The sequence below is a fragment of the Tenrec ecaudatus genome, chromosome 7 (assembly GCF_050624435.1).
Source record: "Tenrec ecaudatus isolate mTenEca1 chromosome 7, mTenEca1.hap1, whole genome shotgun sequence".
Classification (NCBI taxonomy): Eukaryota; Metazoa; Chordata; class Mammalia; order Afrosoricida; family Tenrecidae; genus Tenrec; species Tenrec ecaudatus.
Genome location: NC_134536.1, coordinates 6,470,636 through 6,494,962, shown reverse-complemented (window position 1 = coordinate 6,494,962; position 24,327 = coordinate 6,470,636). Strand labels below are relative to the sequence as shown.

The 24,327-nt window shown below is 45.0% G+C and overlaps 1 protein-coding gene across 1 annotated transcript in view; it reads right to left on the bottom strand.

Annotated features, from left to right (window-relative positions):
• The window catches only part of PRKN (parkin RBR E3 ubiquitin protein ligase), a 1,192,284-nt gene that overhangs the window by 606,382 nt on the left and 561,575 nt on the right, over positions 1-24,327 (bottom strand). Inside the window, exon 6 of the mRNA XM_075554213.1 lies at positions 15,118-15,233. Within this exon, the coding sequence (XP_075410328.1) occupies positions 15,118-15,233 (116 nt within the window). The remainder of the gene's footprint in view (positions 1-15,117; positions 15,234-24,327) is intronic.

Below are 24,327 nucleotides of genomic sequence, written 5' to 3'. Positions count from 1 at the left end.
TGATCTGTTTGTTCTTCTGGCAGCACATGGTATCTACAATATTCTCCCCCAACAATGTAATTTAAATGCACCAATTTTGCTGTAGTTTTCTTCATTTGTTGTCCAATTTCACATGACTGAAAATCCCACTGCTAAGGGCAGGCACACCTTAGTCCTCAAAGTGAGATCCTTGCTCTTAAAGATGTTGAAGAGGCCTTTTATTTGTCCAATATAATACATCATTTGATTTCGCTCTTCCTTTTGCCTGCCTCTTACTCCTTTAAGAATTTCACCAACATACAATTTATATGTCATATATTTCAACAGTTCTCTCACATTCATAGGAATTGTTCAACTGTCATGGCAATCGATTCCAGTACATTTCTTCTTCCTTGTACCTGTTGGTTGCTAGCTCCCCATTTCCTGACAGCCTCCCTGTCGTGAGTGCTTCATATCTGAGTACATGACATCGTGAGTGCTTCTTCCATGAGTATTGATAGTGGATCCAAGCAAAATTATATCCTTACCAACTTCAATCTTTTCATCCTTTATCGTGATGTTGTCTGTTGGTCAAGTTGTAGGAATTTTGGTTTTCTTGACATCGAGTCTCAATCTATACAGAAGGCTATTGCTTTTATTAATTTTCTTCAGCAAATATGTCAAGTCCTCCTTGCTTTTGGAAAACAAAGTTGTATTATTTGCGTATCACACATTGTTAGTAAGCCTTCCTCCCGTCCTGGTGCTGTGTTCTTCTTCAGATATTCCATTGTCTATTATTATTTTCTCAGCATGTAAATTGACTAAATGGGATGAAAGGATGCAACCCTGGCACTCACTTCTCCTTATTTTAAACCACCCAGCCCAGCATTTCCTTCTTGTACTTGAAAAACTGTCTTTGGGTCTATGTACCAGTTCTTGATGAACACGATGAAGCATTATAGAATTCCCATTCTTCTGACAGTTACCCATAATTTGCCATGATCCACAAAGTCAGATGCCATTAATAAATTAATAATGCAAGAGAAACATCTTTCTAGTATTCTTTGCATCCAGCCAAAATCCATCTGAAATCAGCAATGATATCCTTATGTCGTATCCTCTTCTGAATCCAGATTGAATTTCTGGAAACTTCCTGTTGAAGAACTGCTCCAACAATTGCTGGATTATTTTCAGCAAAATTTAACTTCTATGTGATATCAGTACATTATTGGGTAATTTTTTTCATTCTCTTGGGTCACCTGTCTTTGGACTGGACACAGCTATGGCTATTCCCAGTCACTGATCTGATAGCTGTCTGCCAAACTTCTTTGTATAGAAGAGTGCTTTCATGTTCCATCTGCTTGCTGACACATCTCACTGGTCTCTGTCAATTCTGAAACCTTGTTTTTTGCTAAAGCCTTCAGTGCAGTTTGAACTTTTTTCTTCAACACCATTGGTATGCTGCCTCTCGAAATACTTGGCTATTGACCAATTCATTTTGTAACAGTGATTTATTGTATTCCTTCCAACTTCGTTGAATGCTTCCTACATCATTCAATATTTTGCTCTTGGAATTCGTCAATGTTTCAATTTGTGGCTTGAAAGTTTACTTCAATTATTACACCCTGAGATAGTCTGGGCATGTTCTGTCTTTTTGGCTTTCTGACTCAAGTTTGGTGCACGTTGCTTTATAAGACTTTATCTCATTTTCTTGAGGTTCCCTTTGACAATTTCTGTTATTTTGCTTCATCATTCCTCCCATGTACTTAAGCTACTCTCTGATCAAGAGCAAGTGTCAGTCTATTCTGACATCCGCTTTCATCCTTTCTTTCTTTCTTTCCTATCTTTCTAATGACTTTTCGCTTTCTTCCTGAGTTATATTCGTGATGTCCTCCCATAACTTTTCAGGTCTTCAATCACGAGTGCTCAGTGCAATAAATCTGTTCTTGAAATTCAGGTGGGATAGACTCAAGGTCATATTCAGGCTCCCATGGACTTGTAATATTCTTCAGCTTTATCCTGAACTTCCATGTGAGATATATTAATGGTTGTTCCACAGTCAGCAACCTGGCCTACTTTTACCTGCTGCTGTCTACCTTCCCCATTGTCCCTTCCCACAGGTGAAGTCAATTTGATCTCTGTGTATTCCATCTGAAGAATCCGTGTGCATAGCTTCCTTTTGCGCTGCTGAAAGGCTATTTTATATTTTCAAAATACGTATTTGCTATGAACAAGTCATTGGTGTTTGCAAAATTCTATCAGTAGATCTCCATATGATCTGAACCTACATATGACCAACTGATGTTCTGTTTCCTAGTTGGCCCTGGCTTTGTTTTGGATGAAGATATTCAACTTTTCCTTGGTCTGTTCTCACAGACACAGTCAATTTGAAACCTGTGTATTCCATACAGTGAGACCATGTGTGCCATTGTTGTTTAAGATGAAAACAGACTGCAATGAAGAATTCTCACTGATCTTTCAAAATTCTATCATGTGATTTCCAACTTCATTTCTAACACCAACTCCACATTTCCGAACTAATGTCTTTTCCCCCTTTGTTTTTACCTTTCACATTCCAATTGCTAATCCTTATCAATGTACCGTGATTGCATATTTGATCAATTACCCAAGGAAAACCTTGGGAGATTTCCTCAATTGCTTCATCTCTAGCTCTAACGATTGGTACATAAATGAGAATCGTAATTGTATTAACTGGACTTTCTTGTAGAAGTATAGACATTGTCCTATCACAGACAGCATTATGCTTCCATGTAGACCAGGAAGGGCTCTTTGATGAAGACTGTGACATCGTTCCTCTGGAAGGCGTCAGTCACAGCAGAACAGTCTGGTTGCACAACCCAAGAAGGCCCAAACCAGTCCATTTCAGCTCATTAACACCTGGACTTTGATTTTTTTTATGTGTTCCCTTTCATCTTTGATTATTTATATACTTCCAAGATTTAGAGGTCAAATGGTCCATGATTCAATTATGATTAATAAATGCCTGCTGCAGTTTCTTCTCTTCCCCGGCCGATGAAGGTCCTGAGAGCTTTGCTCCATTGGTGTCTCCTTTGAGAGCCCCTTCTCACCCGTGGCATTTTGAGTGTCTTCCAAGCTGAGGGGCCGTCCCCCAGCACTTTACCCACAGCGCTGCATGTGTTTTGCAGTTCACATTTCTCAGAAGTGGACCCCTTATTCATTCTTCATTTTTGCCCTTCCTCTGTGAGCTCTGCTGAAACCTGTGTCCCAGGGGTCACCCTGTCAGTATCGTACATACAAGTGGCAGAGCTTACAGCAACACAGCAACACACAGGCCACCACAGGCAGATAAACTAACAGATGAGGGGAATTCTAATCCAAAGTACAATGAGCTATGAATTAACCCCCACTAAAATGACTATTATCAGTTAAAAAAAAAAAAGAAAATTGTCCACGACCCTGACATTAGTAAGTAACTTTTTTGAATACCTTGTTATTGATAAGACGATTTCATGTGAGGGAGCCCTAGGGGCATAGTAGTGATGTATTGGGTTGCTAACAACAAGGTCGGTAGTTTAAAGCTATCCGTTGCTCCTCAGGAGAAAGATGAGGCTGTGGACTCCTGTGAGGAGTTATGGCCTAAGAAACCCACAGAGGCAGTTCTGCCCTGTCTTGCAGAGTTGCTGTGAGTCACAATGGATTCAATGGCAGTGACTTTGGTTTGATTTAGGTTTACTTCCTTTGAGTCTGGAAACCACAGAAATCAAATCTGCAATTCCTCATTCTTAATGTCAGCAGAAGCAAACACTACCTTTAAGATGTTTACAGAACACCAGAGAGCTCATGCCAATAGCCATCAGGGAAGAAAAAAAGCCCCACGGATTACTATGTCTGACGGAAGTTAAGAAACAGATACAAATATTAATTGAAGAAAAAACTAATTACCTAGTGTTTAATCAATTGCTAATCACTGGGATGAAACTCCAATGGAAAGTAAAGGCACAGGCCACGTAGAAGGTCCCTCTACAGGAAAAATATAGTTATTTAATGACCGCCACTCTTTTCTGACCAAGGGACCTTACAACTGCTGACAGACTGCCATCAAAGTCCTAGTGAAGGCCGCTCTGTAACCCCCACCATCAGAAGACACACTGCTTGGAATGCAGCCGGTGACCACAGGCAGGGTGGACCTGACACATACAACGTCAGTCTACGGAGGATTAGCACTGTTGCCCTAGTCGAGTCAGTGGGGTTGCTAGGCCCTGCGGTGACAGTTAAATGAAAAGATAAGACGTCTGAATTTCACGCACAAGTACCCGTGGCATATTTAGGACACACCACTGATGCAGCTGCTGCCACAGAAGTGTACACGGGTCACCGTGGGAGAAATGAAGGTTGCTTCTTGGCAGGAAAACTGACATGATTCACATTTCAAAATTCCACGGCCTGTAAAATTTTTCTTCTCTGTTTTTGTAAGTAACTGACCCCAAACAATATTAATGACTAATTGACATCCTGTGTGGTAAGAGGTGGAGAATTGATTTCCTCCGTATTCTGACCAGCTCCTTAACACTCTCATTTTTGATTTATTTGTTACTGGACCTATCTGAGGTTGGGAAAATCCCGTTCAATTCACGAAGAACTCGGAAAGGAAACGTGTTTCATCCAGGAAGACCTGTGTTCTGATTTGCTGAATCACGCAGGATAGGGTTCCCTTCGTTCTGAGCAGCAGACACTTATTTAATGTTCTTTGATGGTAAGAGGTGGGCTGGATACCGAGATGAAGGCCAGGTGGTGTGCATCGCAGTCAAGCATGTCTGCCTTTCCTCTGCCTCTCCTTAGAGGAGACAGACAGACAGACATATAGACCGCTTGTTTGCTTCAACTCAATGGACTTGTCCAGAGAAGTTCACCCTTCTCCCTGGCTCTGGGTCTCACTTTACTGCACATTATTTTCCTTCAAATTTAAGTTCACCTTCCAACCTCTTTTGCTGGCCTTGGCCCTGGCTGCGTGGAGCACGCTCGGTCCCATATCGGTGAACAGGGGAGAAGAAGGGAAACCACACTGACCTTGGCTTGAATATTGGTTCAGCCAGTAACTTGTGACATGGCCAGAAGGATTTTTTCATACTCAGCCTCAGTCTGAGTAATAGGAATAGACATGGAAGCATAAGTAAGTTTAAGCTTAAAGAAAACATTACAGGCCATGAAATGCTCCTTTTTACCACTAAAGAAGGCAGCATGATGCTCTGTTACGTAAAGCCTCCCACACAGAGTAGATGCTGTTTGTGTCAGGGTGGGCAGCAGCTCCCCCTCAAGCCTTGACTAGAGAAGGCCCTTGCGATATTTTATTGTGCCAGTCTGGGAGTTTTAGCTCAAGTACGCCTCACTGTGGGTTCAGTGGGCCCCCGGACCCATCCTGTGGTTATTTCCCCAGTTCCAGAATGCATCATTGGAATAGACATACTTAGTAACTGGCAGAACCCCCATATCAGATCGCTATAATGTGGAATAAGTGCTATCATGATAGGAAAGGCCAAGTGGACACAATTAGAATTGCCATTACCTTGGAAAATAGTAAACCATAAACAGTACCAAATTCCTGGAGGGATTGCAGTGATCAGTGCCACCATCAAAGACTTGAAAGATGCAGGGGTGGTGATTCCTACTACATCCCCATTTAATGAACATATCTGATCAGAGCACACGGGAGAAGATGAAGGGGCAAGAGGAGAGAGTGGAGCACAGCCTGGCCCACCAGGCCATGATGATGATGTTCCTGAGTAGAGCAGCCAGTCCACAGAGAGAACAACATGGCTGGCCCCACTATGAGAAATGATGCCAATCAGTGACTAAGGGCGATACAGGGGACAGCACTGGAGACACAGTGTGGGAATTGCACCTGACCTGATCCTACCACACCGAGGCCAATCACTGGGGTAGTGCAGCGGAACAGCAAGGGAATGGAGTAGCAAGGTCCCCAGGGAATGCTGAAAGTGGACTTTGGGGCCAGGGCGTGGTACCCCAACTGACTGGACTGGAAAACGCTCCTAAGGGCCAGCAAACGATCCCTGAACTAACTACAAGCTTTTCTCTTGTGAACTGTTTTGTTCTGTTCTTTGTCAGTGGTTTGTTTTTGTTGTTTTGTTGTCTGGTTGTATACTGTTGCTTTGTTTTCCTCTGTCTTGTTTTCGTGCATGTTAGTGTCTCCACAGGTCTGTCTGAATAGGGCAGGCTGGATGAACTATCTGGAGGAAAAACAACGGGACCAACAGTTCCGGGGGGACTTGGGGTGGGGGGTTAGAGGGGGTAAGGAAGTGGTGTTAACAAACCCAGGGACAAGGGAAAAACATGGGACCCCAAATGGTAGAGAAGGGGGAGTGGCAGGCCTGGTGGGAAATGATCAAGGGTAAGGTTGCTTAGAGAAGAGGTATACTCTAGCCCAGGTGGCGACGAAGCATGGTAGTAGGGCAGGAGGAAAGTCAAGGGAGATGGAGGAAAGAGCTAGGAGTCAAAGGGCATTCATGGAGGTCTAGACAAAGACATGTACATGCAAATATATATAGGAGGATGGGGAAATAGATCTATGTGTCTATATTTATAGGTCAAGTATTAAGGTGGCGGAAGGACCTTGGGCCTCTACTCAAACACTCCCTCAATGCATGAATACCTTATTTTATTAAATTGGAACTCTAGGATGCTCACTCTCCCGACACAACGGCTGGAGCCAAAGTGGGTGAACAAGTAAATGTGGTGAAGAAAGCTGATGGTGCCCGGCTATCAAAAGAGATAGTGACTGGGGTCTTAAAGGCTTGAAGATAAACAAGCGGCCATCTAGCTCAGAAGCAATTAAAGTCCACATGGAAGAACACACCAGCCTGTGTGATCGAGTGGTCCCAAAGGGATCAGTTACCAGGCATCAAAGAACAAAAAATCATATCATTGACTGCACACCTCCATGATAGGATCGCTGAAGACAAATGGGTGCATAAGCAAATGTGGTGAAGAAAGCTGATGGTGCCCAGCTATCAAAAGAGATAGTGTCTGGGGTCTTAAAGGCTTGAAGGTGAACAAGCGGCCATCTAGCTCAGAAGCAAAAAAGCCCACATGGAAGAAGCACACCGGCCAGTGCGATCACGAGGTGCCAAGGAACCAGGTATAAGGCATCATGCAAAAAAAAACAACGATATAAGTGTGTGTATGTATGCGTATATATGTGTATATGTATATGTATATATATACCATATTAAATGAAGGGGGAAGTGCAGAGTGGAGACCCAAGGCCCAAGTGTCGGCCAATGGAGATCCCCTCATAGAGGCGTTTAGGAGAGGAGATGGGTTAATTAGGGTGCAAGGTAGTACCAATGAAGAACACAGCTTTCCCCCAGATCCTGGATGCTTCCTCCCCCCAACTACCTTGATCCGAATTCTACCTTGCAGGCCTGGATAGGACAGAGGCTGTACACTGGTACATATGAGGGCTGGAGGTACAGGGAATCCAGGGTGGATGATACCTTCAGGACCAAGGGTGTGAGGGACGATGCTGGGAGAGTGGAGGGTGAATGGGTTGGAAAGGGGGAACTGATTACAAGGATCCACGTGTGACCTCTTCCCTGGGAGAGGGACAGCAGAGAAGGGGGGAAGGGAGACTCCGGATAGGGCCAGATATGACAAAATAACGATGTATAAATTACCAAGGGCACATGAGGGAGGGGGGAAAGGGGAGGGAGGGGAAAAAAAAAAGAGGACCTGATGCAAGGGGCTTAAGTGGAGAGCAAATGTCTTGAGAATGATTGGGGCAGGGAATGTATGGATGTGCTTTATACAATTGATGTATGTATATGTATGAACTGTGATAAGAATTGTATGAGCCCCAATAAATTGTTAAAAAATAAAAATTAAAAAAAATAAAAGGGAAACTTAAAAAAAAAAAGAAGACAGGTGGATCCTGGAGAATGACAGTGGATTATCATAAACTTAACCAGGTGGTGACTTCAATTGCAGCTGTCTTTCAAGATGTGATTACATTGCTTGAGCAAATTAATACTTTTCCTGGTACATGGTATACAGCTATTGATCTGGCTAATGCCTTCTTCTCAATACCAATCTCAAAGGACCACCAGAGGCAGTTTGCCTTCACCTGGCAGGGGCAACAATATACTTTCACAACTTTCCCCCAGGGGTACATCAACTCTTCTGCCCTGTGCCATAATTTAGTCTGAAGGGACCTTGACCACCTGTCTATTCCACAAAATGTCACACTGGTCCATTATATTGATGACATTATGCTGATTGGATCCACTAAGGAGGATGTATCAAAGGCTCTAGATTCATTGGTACAATATCTGCGTACAAGGGGTTGGGAAATTAACCCAACAAAGATTAAGGTACCCTCCACATCAGTAAAATTTCTAGGGGTCCAGTGGTGTGGAGCATGTGTTGAGATATTCCTACTAAATTGAAGGATAAGCTATTACATTTAGCTCCCCCAACGACTAAAAAAGAGGCACAATGCCTAGTGGGCCCTTTTCGGATTTTGGAGGCAACGTATTCCTCACTTGGGTGTTCCACTTCGACCTATTTATCAAGTGACACGAAAAGTCTCCATTTTTGAGTGGGGCCCAGAACAAGAAAAGGCTCTTCAACAAGTTCAGGCTGCCATGCAAGCTGCTTTGCCACTGGGACCATATGATCCAGCTGACCCAATGGTGCTAGAGGTGTCGGCTGTAGATAAAGATGCAGTGTGGAGTCTTTGGTAGACCCCAATTGGTGAATCACAGCGTAGACCATTGGGATTTTGGAGTAAAGTCTTGCCATCCTCTGCAAACAACTACTCCCCCTTTGAAAAACAGCTGTTGGCCTGTTACTGGGCCTTGGTGGAGACTGAACGCCTCACCATGGGCCACCAAGTCACCAAGAGGCCTGAATTACCTATCATGAACTGAGTATTGTCTGACCCACGTAATCATAAAGTGGGACGTGCGCAGCAACACTCCATTGTTAAATGGAAGTGGTATATATGAGATCGGGCCAAAGCAGGACCTGAAGGAACAAGAAAGCTGCATGAAGAAGTGGCCCAAATGCCCACAGTCTCCACTCTTGTCACACTGCCTCCTTTCTCCCAGTCTGCACCTATGGCCTCCTGGGGAGTTCCTTACCATACTTTAAGTGAAGACCAAAAAAGTCATGCTTGGTTTACGGATGGCTCTGCACGATATGCAGGTGCCACTCGTAAGTGGACAGCAGCAGCACTACATCCCCTTTCTGGGATCGCCCTAAAGGACAGTGGTGAAGGGAAATCTTCCCAATGGGCAGAACTTCGAGCAGTGCACCTGGATGTTCAGTTTGCATATAAGGAAAAATGGCCAGATGTGTGATTATATACTGATTCATTGGCTGTGGCTAATGGCTTGGCTGGATGGTCAGGGAATTAGAAGGACCATGATTGGTGACAAGGAGGTGTGGGGAAGAGGCATGTGGATAGACCTCTCTGAATGGGCCAAGAAAGTAAAGTTAATTGTATCTCACGTGAACACTCACCAAAGGATTACCTCTGAAGAGGAAGACTTTAATAATCAAGTGGATAAGATGACACGCGCTGTGGAGACTGGTCCTCCTCTTTCCTCTGCTAATCCTGTTATCGCCCAATGGGCACATGAACAAAGTGGACATGGCGGCAGGGATGGAGCTTATGCATGGGCACAGCAACATGGACTTCCACTCACCAAGGCTGACTTGGCCACTGCCACTGCTGAGTGTCCCATTTGCCAACAACAGAAACCAACATTAAGTCTAAGATATGGGACAATTCCTCTGGGAGATCAACCAGCAACTTGGTGGCAGGTTGATTACATAGGACCACTTCCATCATGGAGGGGATAGCGTTTTGTTCTTACTGGAATAGACACCTACTCTGGATATGTATTTGCCTGCCCTGCATGTGATGCTTCTGCCAAAACTACTATTCGTGGACTTACAGAATGCCTCATCCACCGGCATGGCATCCCACATAACATTGCTTCAGATCAAGAACTCACTTCACAGCAAATGCAGTGCGACAATGGGCCGATTCCCATGGAATCCACTGGTCGTATCATGTTCCTCATCATCCTGAAGGTGCCGGCATGATAGAACGATGGAATGGGCTCCTAAAGACACAATTACGGCGCCAACTAGGTGGCAACAACTTGCGGGGCTGAGACAATGTTCTCCAGGAAGCTGTATACGCTCTAAACCAGCGGCCAATATATGGTGGTGTGTCTCCAATAGCCAGAATTCATGGGTCCAGGAACCAAGGGGTGGAAGCTGGAGTGGCACCACTCACTATTACTCCTAGTGATACCCTTGCAGCATTTTTGCTTCCTGTCCCAGCAACCCTGTGTTCCTCAGGCCTAGAGGTCCTGGTCCCGAAGAAAGGAACTCTCCCACCTGGAAACACAGCATGTATTCCACTGAACTGGCAGCTGAGAATGCCCCCTGGGCACTTTGGACTTCTGATGCCTTTGGATCAACAGGTCAGGAAGAGTGTCACCGTACTGAGTGGGGTGATTGATCCTGACTACCAAGGAGAAATTGGACTGGTACTACATAATGGAGGTAAAGAAGAATATGTCTGGAATCCATGAGATCCCATAGGCCTACTCTTAGTGTTACCATGCCCTGTTATTAAAGTAAATGGTAAGTTACAGCAACCCAATCCTAACAGGACTTATAATGACCCAGACCTCTCAGGAATGAAGGTCTGGGTCACCCCGCCAGGCCAAAAACCACAGCCAGCTGAGGTGCTTGCTGAGGGCAAAGGTAATACAGAATGGGTAGCAGTAGAAGGTAGTTCTACCTATCAATTACGACCATATTTCCTTTGTTCAAGTATGATATATCAGATATAATTTGACTCAGTGTGTTTTCATTTACATGTATGATAGATGATTGATGATAAGTGTAAGTGTGATTTCATTAATATCTGGAAATTATATAAGTATGTATGGGTAAAGAATTGTGTACAGGGGCTAGGCTGGCAAGGGGTGGATTGCGATAGTTTATTGTGCCAGCCTGGCCGATAAACACAAGTAGGATTAATTGAAGGGCAGAGGGATAAATGGCTCAGTGAGCCTCACCTTGTTTGTTCTGTGCCTCAGTTTAAAGGGGTACACTCCCTGTGGGATGCCTAGCCTGTGGACTGTGTCGCTGTAAGTTGAGATCCCTTTAAGCCCACACGATTGGAATGTTCATCTCTGGAGCTGGGGACTGACAGTTGATGACAGTTGGGGACCTGCCTTGCTGTTTGCTGCCTGGATATATATAGCCCAGCTCTCTCTACAGAAGGGGACTGGCAACTGGCAGCTCTCAAGCCTTAAAGGACTGCTAATGTCTCACTGCTTTATAATTTAACTGTTAATTTCTTGTATTATCTATCTGTATATAATTTAACGGTTCATTTCTTGTATTATATATCTATCTTTATTAATATATTTATATATAATTACTAGCAATCTGGTTTGTCTCTCTAGAGAACCCTGCCTAACACAGCCCTCCACTTAGTGATGTTCATTGACGCCTTAGAGCATACGCAGAGAGAGCTTACTCTCAGGGGGTGTGAAGTGCCCCGCTTCATGATACAAGACATATCACCGAGGTCTTCTCTTTCATCTTAAAAAGAGTACACTGAGCATCATACCTATAATACCCTCTTATTTACTAAAATAAAAATTGGGTATTCACGATCAATTTGATTGATTGACTGACTTATCTTTATCTTGCTGTGTAAAATCAACCGTCTAAAATGTCCTCCCTAATTAGATGAGGGTATCTTTTGCCTCTATGAATTAATATGCCTTTTTTGATAGTATGCAGAATATTTTGTGCTAATAGTAAGCCAGGATGTGTGTGTGCATGTATATATCTATCTATCTATATATAGATAGATAGATATAGATATAGATATATATATGCCATCAGAGACTGTCCTACCGAGCACATGCTCAAATTGCCAACAATGCCTTCATCATTGAAATAAAGGCACTTGCTAGTGAGAGTTGCATACAAGATTTCAGTTTAATCACAGTGAAACATAGCTGGGGTCTGTGCCCCCACTGCACATAATCCAGTGTCTAGAAATACAATGGGTTCCCTCCTGATCCCAAAATCTTCAGGGAGGGTTACTTTGACAGGAGATGACCATTTGTCATTTGTCAAAGGTAAGCTGGATAAGGAGCTTTACTTAATTATGGACCACAGGAAAGCAATGCTGAAGCTGACCAAAGGTACAATGAGAGTTGACAAGAGAGATGAAAATGTCCATTATAATGCAAAAGAACTACTGCCGCCGCCACTTGTGAACTTTTTGATGAATGAATGAATGAATGAAGAAAGGAATGGATGAAGGAGTACCAAGAACATGTCAAAAACAAACAAGCAAGCCAACAAACAAACAGACAAACGTACTCATTCTCAAAGAGGAACTCACAAGGACCTAGTTCAAGTGGATCAGGGAATGGGTCTTCCTTAATGTCCAGGTCCAGGCAGAGCTTTTGGGGTGGAAGTCAAACAACTCAAAATATTAATATAGTAGAAAATATTCAGCGAGTGGTGCACCCGGACATAGGCGATAACAATCTAAATAATGCTCCCTCTTTTTCTACAGGGAAATTTAACAATATGTACAGTAACCTTAAAAATTTCTATTTTCATAGACGTTCTAGGTCCATTTTTATGACTGTTCTTAGATTTAAAGCATACAGATATCTGTATAAAGTTTGACATTTACTTTACTTAACACACTTTAGTTAATATACCAAAAAATATCAAACCGAGAAGTAACTGAAATGCCCACCAACAGGGAGATGGTTCAATAGACTGTTGTGATGTGAAAATCAAAGGAGACTCACCATGAGGGAACTGCCCCACCGGCACAGAGATGGACTCAAGCCTGCCACTGAGCATGAAGGTGGCACAGGGTCTGGAGATGCTACATTCCCTTACACAGATCGCTACCAATCAGAACCAAGGGTACAGCAGCTGATTATATCAAACATCCTCCGAGTGACAGTAACATCTACGATACTTCTTTTTACATAGGGTTTTACATAGTTGACTTCATGGGAAGAAAGATTCATCATGGTGCTGCATTAAATGGAAACAGAAGTGCAAATACACACTTCCAAAATGATGCCAATTTAGCAAACATCACACACACACACACACACACACACACACACACACAGGGATTTGGGGGCATCATCAAAACATTGGAAAAAATTCAACAAGTATTCTTGATTCAAAATGTTTAAAAGCAATATTCGACATTTCAGTCATTTACTGTGAGTAGACGACTTTTCATTCCAAAATCCAAGCATCATTAGAAAAAAGCAACATCTACAATGACCACACAAGGTACAAGGCCTGGAACGGTAGGGCCCTCGTGAAGGGAGGGTTTGGGGCCTCTCTACACACAAATCCATTAAACTACAAAGAGAGACTCACTTCCCCAGTGCTACATGCAGGTCACCCCCCTGTCTTCTGTCCCATCATGTCTAATCCGTGACAGGTCCTTATTCACCCAAGCACACGCACATAAACCCAAAGAGTCACAGTAGCTTCTATTTATAACACCTTGTAAAAGTAATGATATGAATAATTTTATTGAGACCGGCAATATTTTCCCACAACAATGATCTCCCTGTACATCCAAGTGGCCCACTTCTTTTTACAAATGTTGTGAGCTATTAATAAAAAGGTGACAGCTGAGCAGCAGGGTACACAGAGGGCAATGTTGGTGGAAAGATAATATGATCATCACTACATATTTTAGTGTCATCTTCATCAGCTTCAATGGAAGGTTTTTAAATACTGGCTGGTAGGCTGCATTCTGACAAAAAGAAAAATGTTTGGATTTCTCCTCCCAAAAATGTGAAAGGCAATTTTAATATCATATTGCTTTCCAAGCAGTTGAGCCTAACTGTCTAGCCCTTGCAAATTGCTACCCTGCGATGCCAGAGGCACCGTCTCCCCCGTTCCTCACCTGCAGCACAGGGAGGGCATCGGCCGTGTGCAACTGTTACCTTGCCAAGGCAGCAGGGGGAGGGGGGCATTACTTGGGCAGTAGGTGCCGGGCTCCTCCTCACAACAGTGATGAAACAGTCAGCGAAAGGAAGACTCAGCTCATCTTCATTCTTTCGTGGAAACCCATTCTGCGCAACAGGCAGAACTAAGCTTTTTAGGCTTTGCTGAGTCAACAATCTACGAGATTCATTAAAAAAAATAATCATACCATGTGAGGCTTATGGATATAAAACCATCATAAAATCATGGCTGGGAATATGATTCTGAAAGTCCACCCAGTAGAGTGCCAGAGGCCAAAGACCCCGAGGATTATTCAACATTATTCATTTGTTCCTTTTGGCATTTCACAAAAAAGCTATTCTGATCTGAGAGCTAAGACCCCTTGTGTTGCCATCTGCGCCTCAAACTAACCTCTCAGGAAGTCATGAAGCTCGTTTCGTCAACTATGTTCATTTGAATATTGTGGAGGAAGGGGTCTAGCCTGGATGTTTTCCTTGGCAGAGGAAACAGATTGATACTTCCTTGAATTTTGTTATCTCTTCCTAATTCAGATCACCTCCAAGCATCCCATCCACCCTTTCATTCCATTCACTGGGGTTAGAAATAACCAAGGTCCTAAATGACTTCCAGGCTTGCCATGTTGCGTGTAAATTCTGTGACTTCCTCACTACGACTACAGACAGCTATGAGAGTGGCCTGAGGTGGCACGGAACAGACATCTCCAACCTCCAGGCTTCCAGGCGACATCCTCTAAGCAGAAGTGGTACGCAGGCAGTGACTCCTCTTCTAATTCTAGCCTCATGTTTTCACCTTGCATTAGAACTCACTGGGCTCAACTGCATGAGTTTGCCTTTTAATGTCAACTAAGATTACACTGTTTTAGACATCAGTCTCAACATCACACGCAGCCCAAAATAGCCCGGAGCGCTGTTTGGTTACTAACAAAGCGCCGTATTTGACATGACAGATCATTTCACCACATTGACATGTGCTCAAATGGGGACATCGTCAAACAACATTGACATGTTCGGGACAAGGAGGCCACGGAGGAAGGCTCGCATGGCACATCCGCGTTGTGAAAGGAAGATGCTGCAGGTGACAGCGTTTTCCGATCCTTACCTGATGTCGGTACACGTGATGCAACTGATGTCTCGACTATTGGTGGTAAACAGGTTCAGGGCCACTGAAGTCTCATTGTCACTCGTAGGGTGTGCCCCGCACTTAAAGAAGAATTCCTGAAAGAATGAGAAAGACGGTCACACACTTGGAATTCCGACCGACCATTTCCCTACCCTGTCAAAGGGTGTGAGCAGTCTGAAGCAGTGACAGGTCCTCTGAGGGATACCCATATCCCTGGGATAACTGGTTACCAATATCCCGGAAGAGAGTGTACCAGTGTGTGTGTGTTGGGGGGGGGGGCGGGGGGAGATGCTTCACCATCTTGTCTTTGCTTCTTTCAGCCAGTGAGCTGGGGAAACACTCACGGCCCTTAGCTTAGCCGTGCCCTCTGAAAAGAGAGTCTGGTAAGTAGATGGCACAACAGTTAGGTTCCTGGCTGCTCACGCGTGGCAGTTACATAATTCCCTGTCAACTTGTGAAGGGATCAGCCTGGCAATCAGGTTGCAGCTTGATGACTTCACTGGGAGGTGCTACAGAAATAAATAGTTCACTGGACACACACACTCTCCCTGGGAGACATTCCTATTGATAAGCCACATGGAGCTACGCTGACGGAGCCAGAGCCTTGGAGCTGGAGGAGCCTCGTGAAGACCCCTGCCAGCACTGAGATGCTTCCGCCGCCACTGGATCCATAAGACGTTCCACCCACCAGCCTTGATCTTCCTCCATTCAGCGTCATTGCTTGGTTGTGTGAGTCTAAAAAGGAATTTATGGACTAGTATTGACATATGGGGTAATACCGGACTTGTGGAATTGATCTGGACTGGGCTGAGATGTTTTCTTAATGTACAAGTTCTCTTTGATATAAAGTTTTCTTACACACATATGAGTGTCTATGAATTTGTTTCTCTAGTTAACCCGGACTAACACCTCATGGAAAGACTGGTAGTTTGAGGCCATTTCAGTGGGAGAAACACCTACTAATCTGCTCCCATAAATACGACAGGCTAGAAACTCTATGGTGCGGTTCTGACAGTTGGGGTTGTTAAGACTTGGAATGGACTCTCCAACACCCTCCAGTAGTGCTTCTCAACCTTCCTCATGCCGCGATCTTTAATACGGTTCCTCGTGTTGTGGGGACCCCTCCCTGACCATTTTCGTTGCTACTTCATAACTGTAATTTTGCTATTGTTATGAATTGGGTGACTCCTGTGAAAGGCGCCTCTGACCCCAGAAGCATTGTGACCCACAGGTTGAGAACCGCGGTCCAACAGCAACACGAACAAAGGAATGATAGGGTAAGAATCTACACTATCTAACAAATGAGGCTGGGGGACTCTGAGTCAAATGATGATCTGCCCAAGGTCAACTGCTCAGAGGGGGAGCAGAGAGTAGCCCAGCTGAGAAAAGAGCAACGCGGTGGCCTCTCTATAGACTAGCCACACTCCTAGTCATTTGTCCGTAAGGACGCACGATGGGGCCGGGCATCTAGAGAGCTGTTCTATGGGTGAGCCTGCAAGTACTGAAGACCACGAGGTAGAGTATGGCCCTCCCCAGCTGAATTTAGACCATCTCTTTTCCTGTCTTGCTCAAAAAAAAAAAAAAAGAAAGAAAGAAAACAACCCAAAACAAAAAGCAATCCCTGTTGGGTGCGTGTAGAATTGTGCTCCATAGGGTTGCCAATGGATGCCCTTTGTGGAGATGACCTGCAGGCCTTTCTTCCAAAAGCCCTCGGTTAGCAAGACCGTACCTGCACTGTTGGCACCACCTTAAACTAAAAGTCATGACCATTGGTTCTGACTTGTAGCATCCCTAGTGAAGTGACTCTATGGGAGTAGAAAACCTTGCTCTTCTCCAGCAGAGTGGCTGGTGGTTTTGACCTTGTGGTTAGCAGCTTATGTGTAACCCACTGTGCTTCCGGCCTCTGCTGTAACTCACACACTCACTCACTCACTCACTCACTCACTCACTCAGTCTCTCTCTCACTCACTCATTCACTCACTCTCTCATTCACTCACTCACTCACTCTCTCACTCACTCATTCACTATCTCACTCACTCACTCACTCAGTCTCTCTCTCACTCACTCATTCACTCACTCTCTCACTCACTCATTCACTCACTCACTCACTCTCTCACTCACTCACTCACTCTCTCACTCACTCATTCACTATCTCACTCACTCACTCACTCACCTTCATCGAGTTGATTCAGACTCACAGCAACTCTATAGGACAGGGTAGAACTACCCTCATGGGTTTCTGAGACTGAGTCTCTTTTTAGGAATAAAAGCTCTATCTTACATATTATTAGCAGCTGGAGGTTTTGAACTCTGTGGTTCACAGCCCAAAGAGGGACCCCCGGAGCTCTTCTGGAGACCCTTATCTCTGGGTTACCCATCAGCAGTCCCTTCCCTGCAAGATGGCAGGCGCGCTAAAGGTCCACACCCTTCCTTATCTCTCCCCAGCCAAGTCTTATGGAAAGGAGCCCTGGTGGTGTGGGCGGGTTAATGCCAGATTCCTAACAGCAAGGTTAGAGGTTCAAGCCTGTCTGACCCTCCTAGGGAGAGAAGATGAGGCATCTGCTTTAGGTAAGATTTGGAAAGCTTGACAACCGGTGTAGGGTTCTTTGCGTGGGAATTTACTTTATGGTAGTGGGTTTGGTTTGGAGGTGTCTATCAGAAGACCCTAGGACATTTGTGTAAATGTCCTCATTTGTGTATGTGTGTAAATTAAAGCCTGCTGGATATGCCCCCACCACCACCACCTTTGAGTCTCTAACTCAGTAGTTGTGGGATGAGATTTAAAAAAAAACAAACAACAACCAAGCTCATTGCCATCCAGTCAATGCTGACTCAGAGAAACCCCCTGTGGGTTTCTGAGACCATAACTATTCATGGGAGTAGAAAGCTCCATCTTTCTCCCTTGGAGCTGCTAGTGGTTTTGAACTGCCAAGCATGCATATCACACCCCAAAGTATAACCACCACACCACCAGGGCTCCTTGCCGCATGAGATGGTGTCTGCATTTCGAATAAGATGCTGGTCCTTGCTGTGATGCGGCCGCCATTGATCTGGGGACCACACTCTGAGAACTGTGGAGTCACAGTACCTTTCTCGTGAAGACTGTAGAATGTAGTTTGTCTCCCAAGGACCACAGCTGCAACTGGTCTCGTTGACTGCAGCTGAAAACGGTGCCCTGTCCCAGGTAAGATATGTGAGTCTCCAAGATCTGCAGCCACCCAAGGACAAGTGATTGGAATCCAGTTAATCATCAGGGTGGTCCACTTAACCAATCTTAGCTGATGTAACCTGGGCTATAGACCCTGCTGATTGTTGGTGTTTCAACACCTGAGAAAGGGAGTCTTTCCAATCAAATGTGGATCATTCCAAAATGCAAGTTTGGAGTCAGTCTATCTGGGTAGAAGGGTAATTCATCAGCAGTGGGTGGGATTGGAATGAACCCCTGGGAAGCCCTAGCCTTGAGGGTTGGTTTGCTATAGCAGATGAGGCCTATAGCAGCCTGCACTGTCCTAGCTGGGCCTGGTGGGGTGTTAACAGATCCACATGTAGGCACAGTCTGCCACCAAGAGGGGCAGGAGGAGGAACAGGGAGGAGCCTTTCTAAAGGGTCTTGTTCAAGGGCTCGGACTTATAAAGTTGATCAGAGGGGATATGCTGGGTTTTGTTTTGGTTTATGAAACCTAGATGCTATCCTTCTCATCTCAATTGTTAGAATGCTGCAAATCCTTCAGAGGTCCTGAGAAAAAGATTGGAAGAAACACAGAAGTCACCAAAACAATGGGTCTCCAGACTGTGTGACCACTAACGCTCGAAGGGATAAGGTATCAATCATCAAAGGACAAAAGAAGGACATTATAAATGAGGGCGAGTGCAGAGTGGAGACTCAAAGCTCATCAGTAGGCAACTGGACACCCCTTACTGAAGGGTTGTGGGGAGGAGATGAGCCAGTCAGGGTGCAGGGCAGCAATGATGAAACATATAACTTTCCTCTTGTTCTTAAATGCTTCCTCCCCCCAACTATCATGATCCCAATTCTACCTTACAATTCTGGCTAGACTAGAGGATGTACATTGGTACAGATAGCAACTGGAAGCACAGGGAATCCAGGACAGATGACCTCTTCAGGACCTGTGCTGAGAGTGGTGATGCCTGGAGAGTAGAGGGAATGTGGGGTGGAACTGATTACAAGAATCTATGTATAACATCCTCCCTGGGGGATGCACAACAGAGAAGTGGGCCAGGGGAGACATCAGACAGTGTAACATATGACCAAATAATAATAATTTATGAATTATGAAGGGTTCATGAGGGAGGGGGGAAAGGGAGGGAGGGGGGAAATGAGGAGCTGATATTAAGGGCTCAAGTAGAAGGCAAATGCTTTGAGAATGATGATGGCAACCAATGTACAAATGTGCTTGACACAATGGATGGATGGATGGATTGTGATAAGAATGCATGAGCCGCCAATAAAATGATTTTTAAAAATGAGTTTGGAGGACATCACTGACCCTTATGAGATACGTGAAGTTAACTGTGATGGCTTTTTGCAGACGCATAAAAAAATCCACATTCATAACGAACGCAATGTAATCCTAACAAAACTAAAACAAAAACAGCTGAGTTGGCTAGATCATGGCAAAGGTATTTCTTATATAGATGAATAGAGAGATGGTCTTTATATTTTTTCTGAGCTTGCAGAAAGCTCCTGGTAGACATTCTAATAACAAATCACACTCAGCTTTAATGCCAGGTCAGATGCAGCCAGACAAAATGCACCCAGATAAAAGACACAATCCATTTTGTGAGTGGGGGCAGCAAATGGCCCCAGATAATGTGATACAAAACTACAGGAACTGGAAAATTGCTTTCCTGTGGCAGGATAAGGGGCAGGGTGGCCCAGAAGCTTAAGTCCTTAAGTAGTTGTTGTTTGGTACCTTTGCATTGCAACCCTGGTTCACAGAACCCCAAACACCGCCCATCCCGAGCCAGCCTCACAACAGGTCTTGAGTTTGAGCTCATTCATGCATCCTGTCTAGAACCTTCCTCTTTTGCACTGCCCCTCTACTTTACGAAGCATGATGTCCTTCTCCAGGAACCGGTCTCTCCTGACCACATAAAGTCCATGAGATCAGGCCTTACCGTCCTTGTCTCTAAGGAGTCTCCTGGCTGTATTTCTTCCAAGACAGATCTGTTTGTTTACTGGGCAGTTCACAATTCTTAGCCAGACCCACAGCTCAAATGCATCCGTTCTTCTTCAATCTTCCTTATTCAGTGTCTAACTTCCACATGCATATGAGGTGATTGGAAACACCATAGCTCGGTCAGGCGTTCCTTAGTCCTCAAAGTAACCATCTTGCTTTTAGGAGGTCTTTAAAGACCACTTTAAAGAGGTCTTGCGCAGCAGACTGACCGAACGCAATGCATCACTGGATCTCTTGACTGGAGTACTTAGCCAGGTGAAAGGTTGCCATAGCAACCTACCAGAGACCTTGGGAAGACAGGCTTGGTGATTTTCTTCCAAAAGTCTTGGCCACTAGATGGAACACTCTACTCTGTCCACTCGGGGTCGCTTTGAGTTAGAGTCGACGTCATAGCAATGTAACAACAGGAACAACATAAAACACATAAGCCTCGTCCATGAATTTCAGAACATTTCTCATGGAGAGTTAGTGAAGAAACCTTGCCTCTACGACCAGATCATTTCAAAAAAACTGTGAAAGGTCTTTGATCTTGAAGCACTTGGGAGCCAACCATTTATCTGCACAAACAGCGTCCTGGATGCTGGCAGAAGGAATGAGCTCCCTGGAACAGTGACATTGGGGGCAGAAGGCAGAAGAGCGCCCTGGCTGTTGGCCACCCTGCCCACTCCATGCCCTGGCTCCTGGAGCCTGGTAGGTGATAAACTCGGACCAATGGTGGTCATGCATGGGTTTTCAATTCTCACCCATAGCAACCATACTGGACAGGGCCTAGTGGTTCCACATGTTTTCCAATCTATACGGAAGCAGACTGACTCATCTTTCTCCCGTGTAGACTATTGGGTTTAGCTCAGACTTCTTGGTTGGTGGCCCAACACTTAACTCACCACCCCACCAGGGCTGAGAATGTCTTTGTAATACTGGAGAGAGGCAGGTCTGTTGTCCTCAATGGAGGGAGGCATTACCAGTGCCTTCCACGGCTGGTTCCTAAGTGATTTTCCGAGAGATAATGGTATCTTTGGTTTGACTCTGACAAGATGTTCCAAAAGAGAAGAAGCTCATGGGGAAGCATCTCCCATGGGTATCACATTCCTGATCCCCTAGAATTTGCATTGCTATGATTCCCGCCCCCCCCGCCCCCCCACCCACACGCCACCCACGCCGCGCTTTCTGAACAAACAATGATGCAAAGGCACAGGGCAGGGAGAAAGCCTGCCTGCAGATCTTGGTAGATTACTCAGGTAAGCTTGTCATCTCACAGACAGCACTGTGAGTCTCTTTCTCTATGTATGTGTGTGTATGCATATATTATATAACATATAAATCTCTACATATGTACATATACATATACTACACACACAGATTTCTCCTGAAAACATTACAGAGAAAACTGGCTTTTCATGCAACAATTCATAGACTTCGATTTTGTGACATTGATTGAAGTTCTCACAATGCAACAACATTCTCCTGTGTCTTTTGGATTCAAATTCATTGAGGTTTTTGCTTTCTTGTGTTTGGGGTCTCTCTAATGTTCTAGAAACTAAAGCCAGAGTGCTCTACTCCGAGGCCACCCAATCTGGTCTGCAAACTGACCAGCACTGTGCTGTCACCAGAAGCAGTGGTGGAAAGAAACAGCTTGCCCTGTGCCAAGTGACAGCATTTGCCCCACACCTAGCCCAGGAGGCTGGGGTGGCCTTTCTGTAACCACCATGGATGTTGGGGGCTGACCAGTGAAGTAGCTGCTAGTTTACTTGGAACCAGACCCCTGAGGCTCCACAGGGGGAAAGTCCTAGTTGACTGAGGGATTGACTCCAGTGAAGGTCACTGTAGAATCCAGAACTGTGCATAAACAGAGCCTCTGAGGCTCATTGCCATCAAGTTGATGTAGGCTCATAGGGACCCTATGAAGATAGGACAGAATTGCCCCTATGAGTTTCCAACACTGAGACTGCAACTCTTTACTGGAGTTTACCCATCTTTACCCAGTAGAGTGGCTAATGGCTTTGGACAGCTGACCTTCCAGTTAGAAGCCCAATGCCCAGATATTACTCCATCAGGGTTCCTCAGCTTACAGATAAAGGGCAACAAACTCCAAAGAAATCCTACTATGGAAAGGAAATGTAGTGCCATACCTAAGAGAGGAGCCCGGTGGTGGCACAGTTAGTGCAATGCCAGATGTTTGAAACCAAGAGCCACTCACTCCTCAACAGCGAGATGGGGCTATCTACTCCCAACTTGCAGGGGCAGTTCTACCCTGTCCTAACAGGGCTGCTATGAGTCAGCATCAACTCAATGGCAGGGAGAACTAACAGAGCCAAGACTTCTGCTCTCGGAGGCTTGCTGAAAACAACAATAAAAACCAAATAAAAGAAGTCCACAGCACCCCAACTGATAATGATCCTTGAGAACAGAGCAGAACTGGATTCTGAAGCTGAAACTATTTACAGGTGGCTTTGAACTGCTGGCCTGGGAGTACAGCACCCCAGTGCTAAATCCAGGGCACCAGCAGCCTCTCCTAGCTCAAAGGAGTCAAGCTCAAACCCAAAGGGCTTAAAGCTTGCCAAAGGGCACTGAGTTCCTGTTGACAGTGGCGAGATAATTTAGAGGTGGGTGGTAGTAGGTTGCCCTCTATGATGAATGTGTAATAATTACCACTGGGATAGTTGTACAGACTGCAATAAGGCACAATACCACAATAACACGTTAATAACTAAACACTAAAATAATTTAAAGCAATAATTCCCGCCTAAATTTTCAATCAAGATTGACCAAGAACACGGGGCTCCTGGCACTATTTAGGAGACAAACTAGTAATAAGTATCTTACATCTCTATCAAACAGGTCCTCAGGGGCACCAGATTGTGATGGACGGCCTGTCACTTAGCATCAGCCTCAACACCTCTTACAGCGTGAAAAGTCCTGCTGGTGGTTAACAACAATCTCGCCTCTCCTTCAATCCAGACGGCCACCGACCCTCCCCAAGACCAAGTCCCTCTCTCAGAACCTGGCCTGCTTGGAAGCCTGTGGACCCATGCAGTGCTTGTATTATCCGTCTTCATATTTATTCTCCCATTTACTCTACGTGAAAGCAGGCCAGATGAAGCATCATTAGTCGGGAGACCACGTTCCCGGCCAAGGTCATCGCCAAGGAAGGTCTATGAAACAGTGAAGCCAACACTTGTTTATTTGGCACAGGTATTGCTGGGTTGCAGTCATTGCACTTCCATGTTCTGCTTCTTTGAGTGCCATCCCCCCAGTAGGGGATGTGACGGAGAGATTTCTGGGGGGTTCAAGTGGTGAACATGCCGAGAACTGGGGGTTTTGAGGTTCCAGTTAATGCCAAGGGCATCTCAGCACAAAGGTCTGGAAATCTACTTTGAACTGATCACAGCGATGGTAATCACTGGAGCAGAGTTCCACGCGAAAACCAAAGGCACCACCAGTTTGAAGGGATAGCACACCAGGTGGGGAAGTTGTCGATCCGTTTCAAACAAACTACTGCTGTGACTTACAAGGGGACGCAGTGCTTGGGACATCTGTAAACTTAACAGGGAGCCCAGCAACACCGTTGCTCTTTGTGTGTGTGTGTGAGGAAGTTGTCTTTTTTTAAAGATCATTTTATTGGGAACTCTTACAGATCTTACAGCATTCCATACATCAATTACATCTAGCATATTTGTACATGTGCTGCCATCATGGTTTTCTAAACATTTACATTCTATTTGAGCCTTTGGTATCAGCTCCTCTTTTTACACTCCCTCCCCCCCTCATGACCCCTTGATAAATTACAGATTATTATTATTTTTGTATCTTATACTGACTACTGTCACCCTTCCCCCGTGGTTTCTCCCCCACTTCCCCTCAACCCTCCTGGTATCGCTACTCCCATTGCTGTTCCTGGGGGGTTTAGCTGACCTGGATTCCAGGTGTCTTGAGCTCTTATCTATTCTAGTGTACATGCTCTGGCCTAACCTGCAGCGAAAGGCAGGATT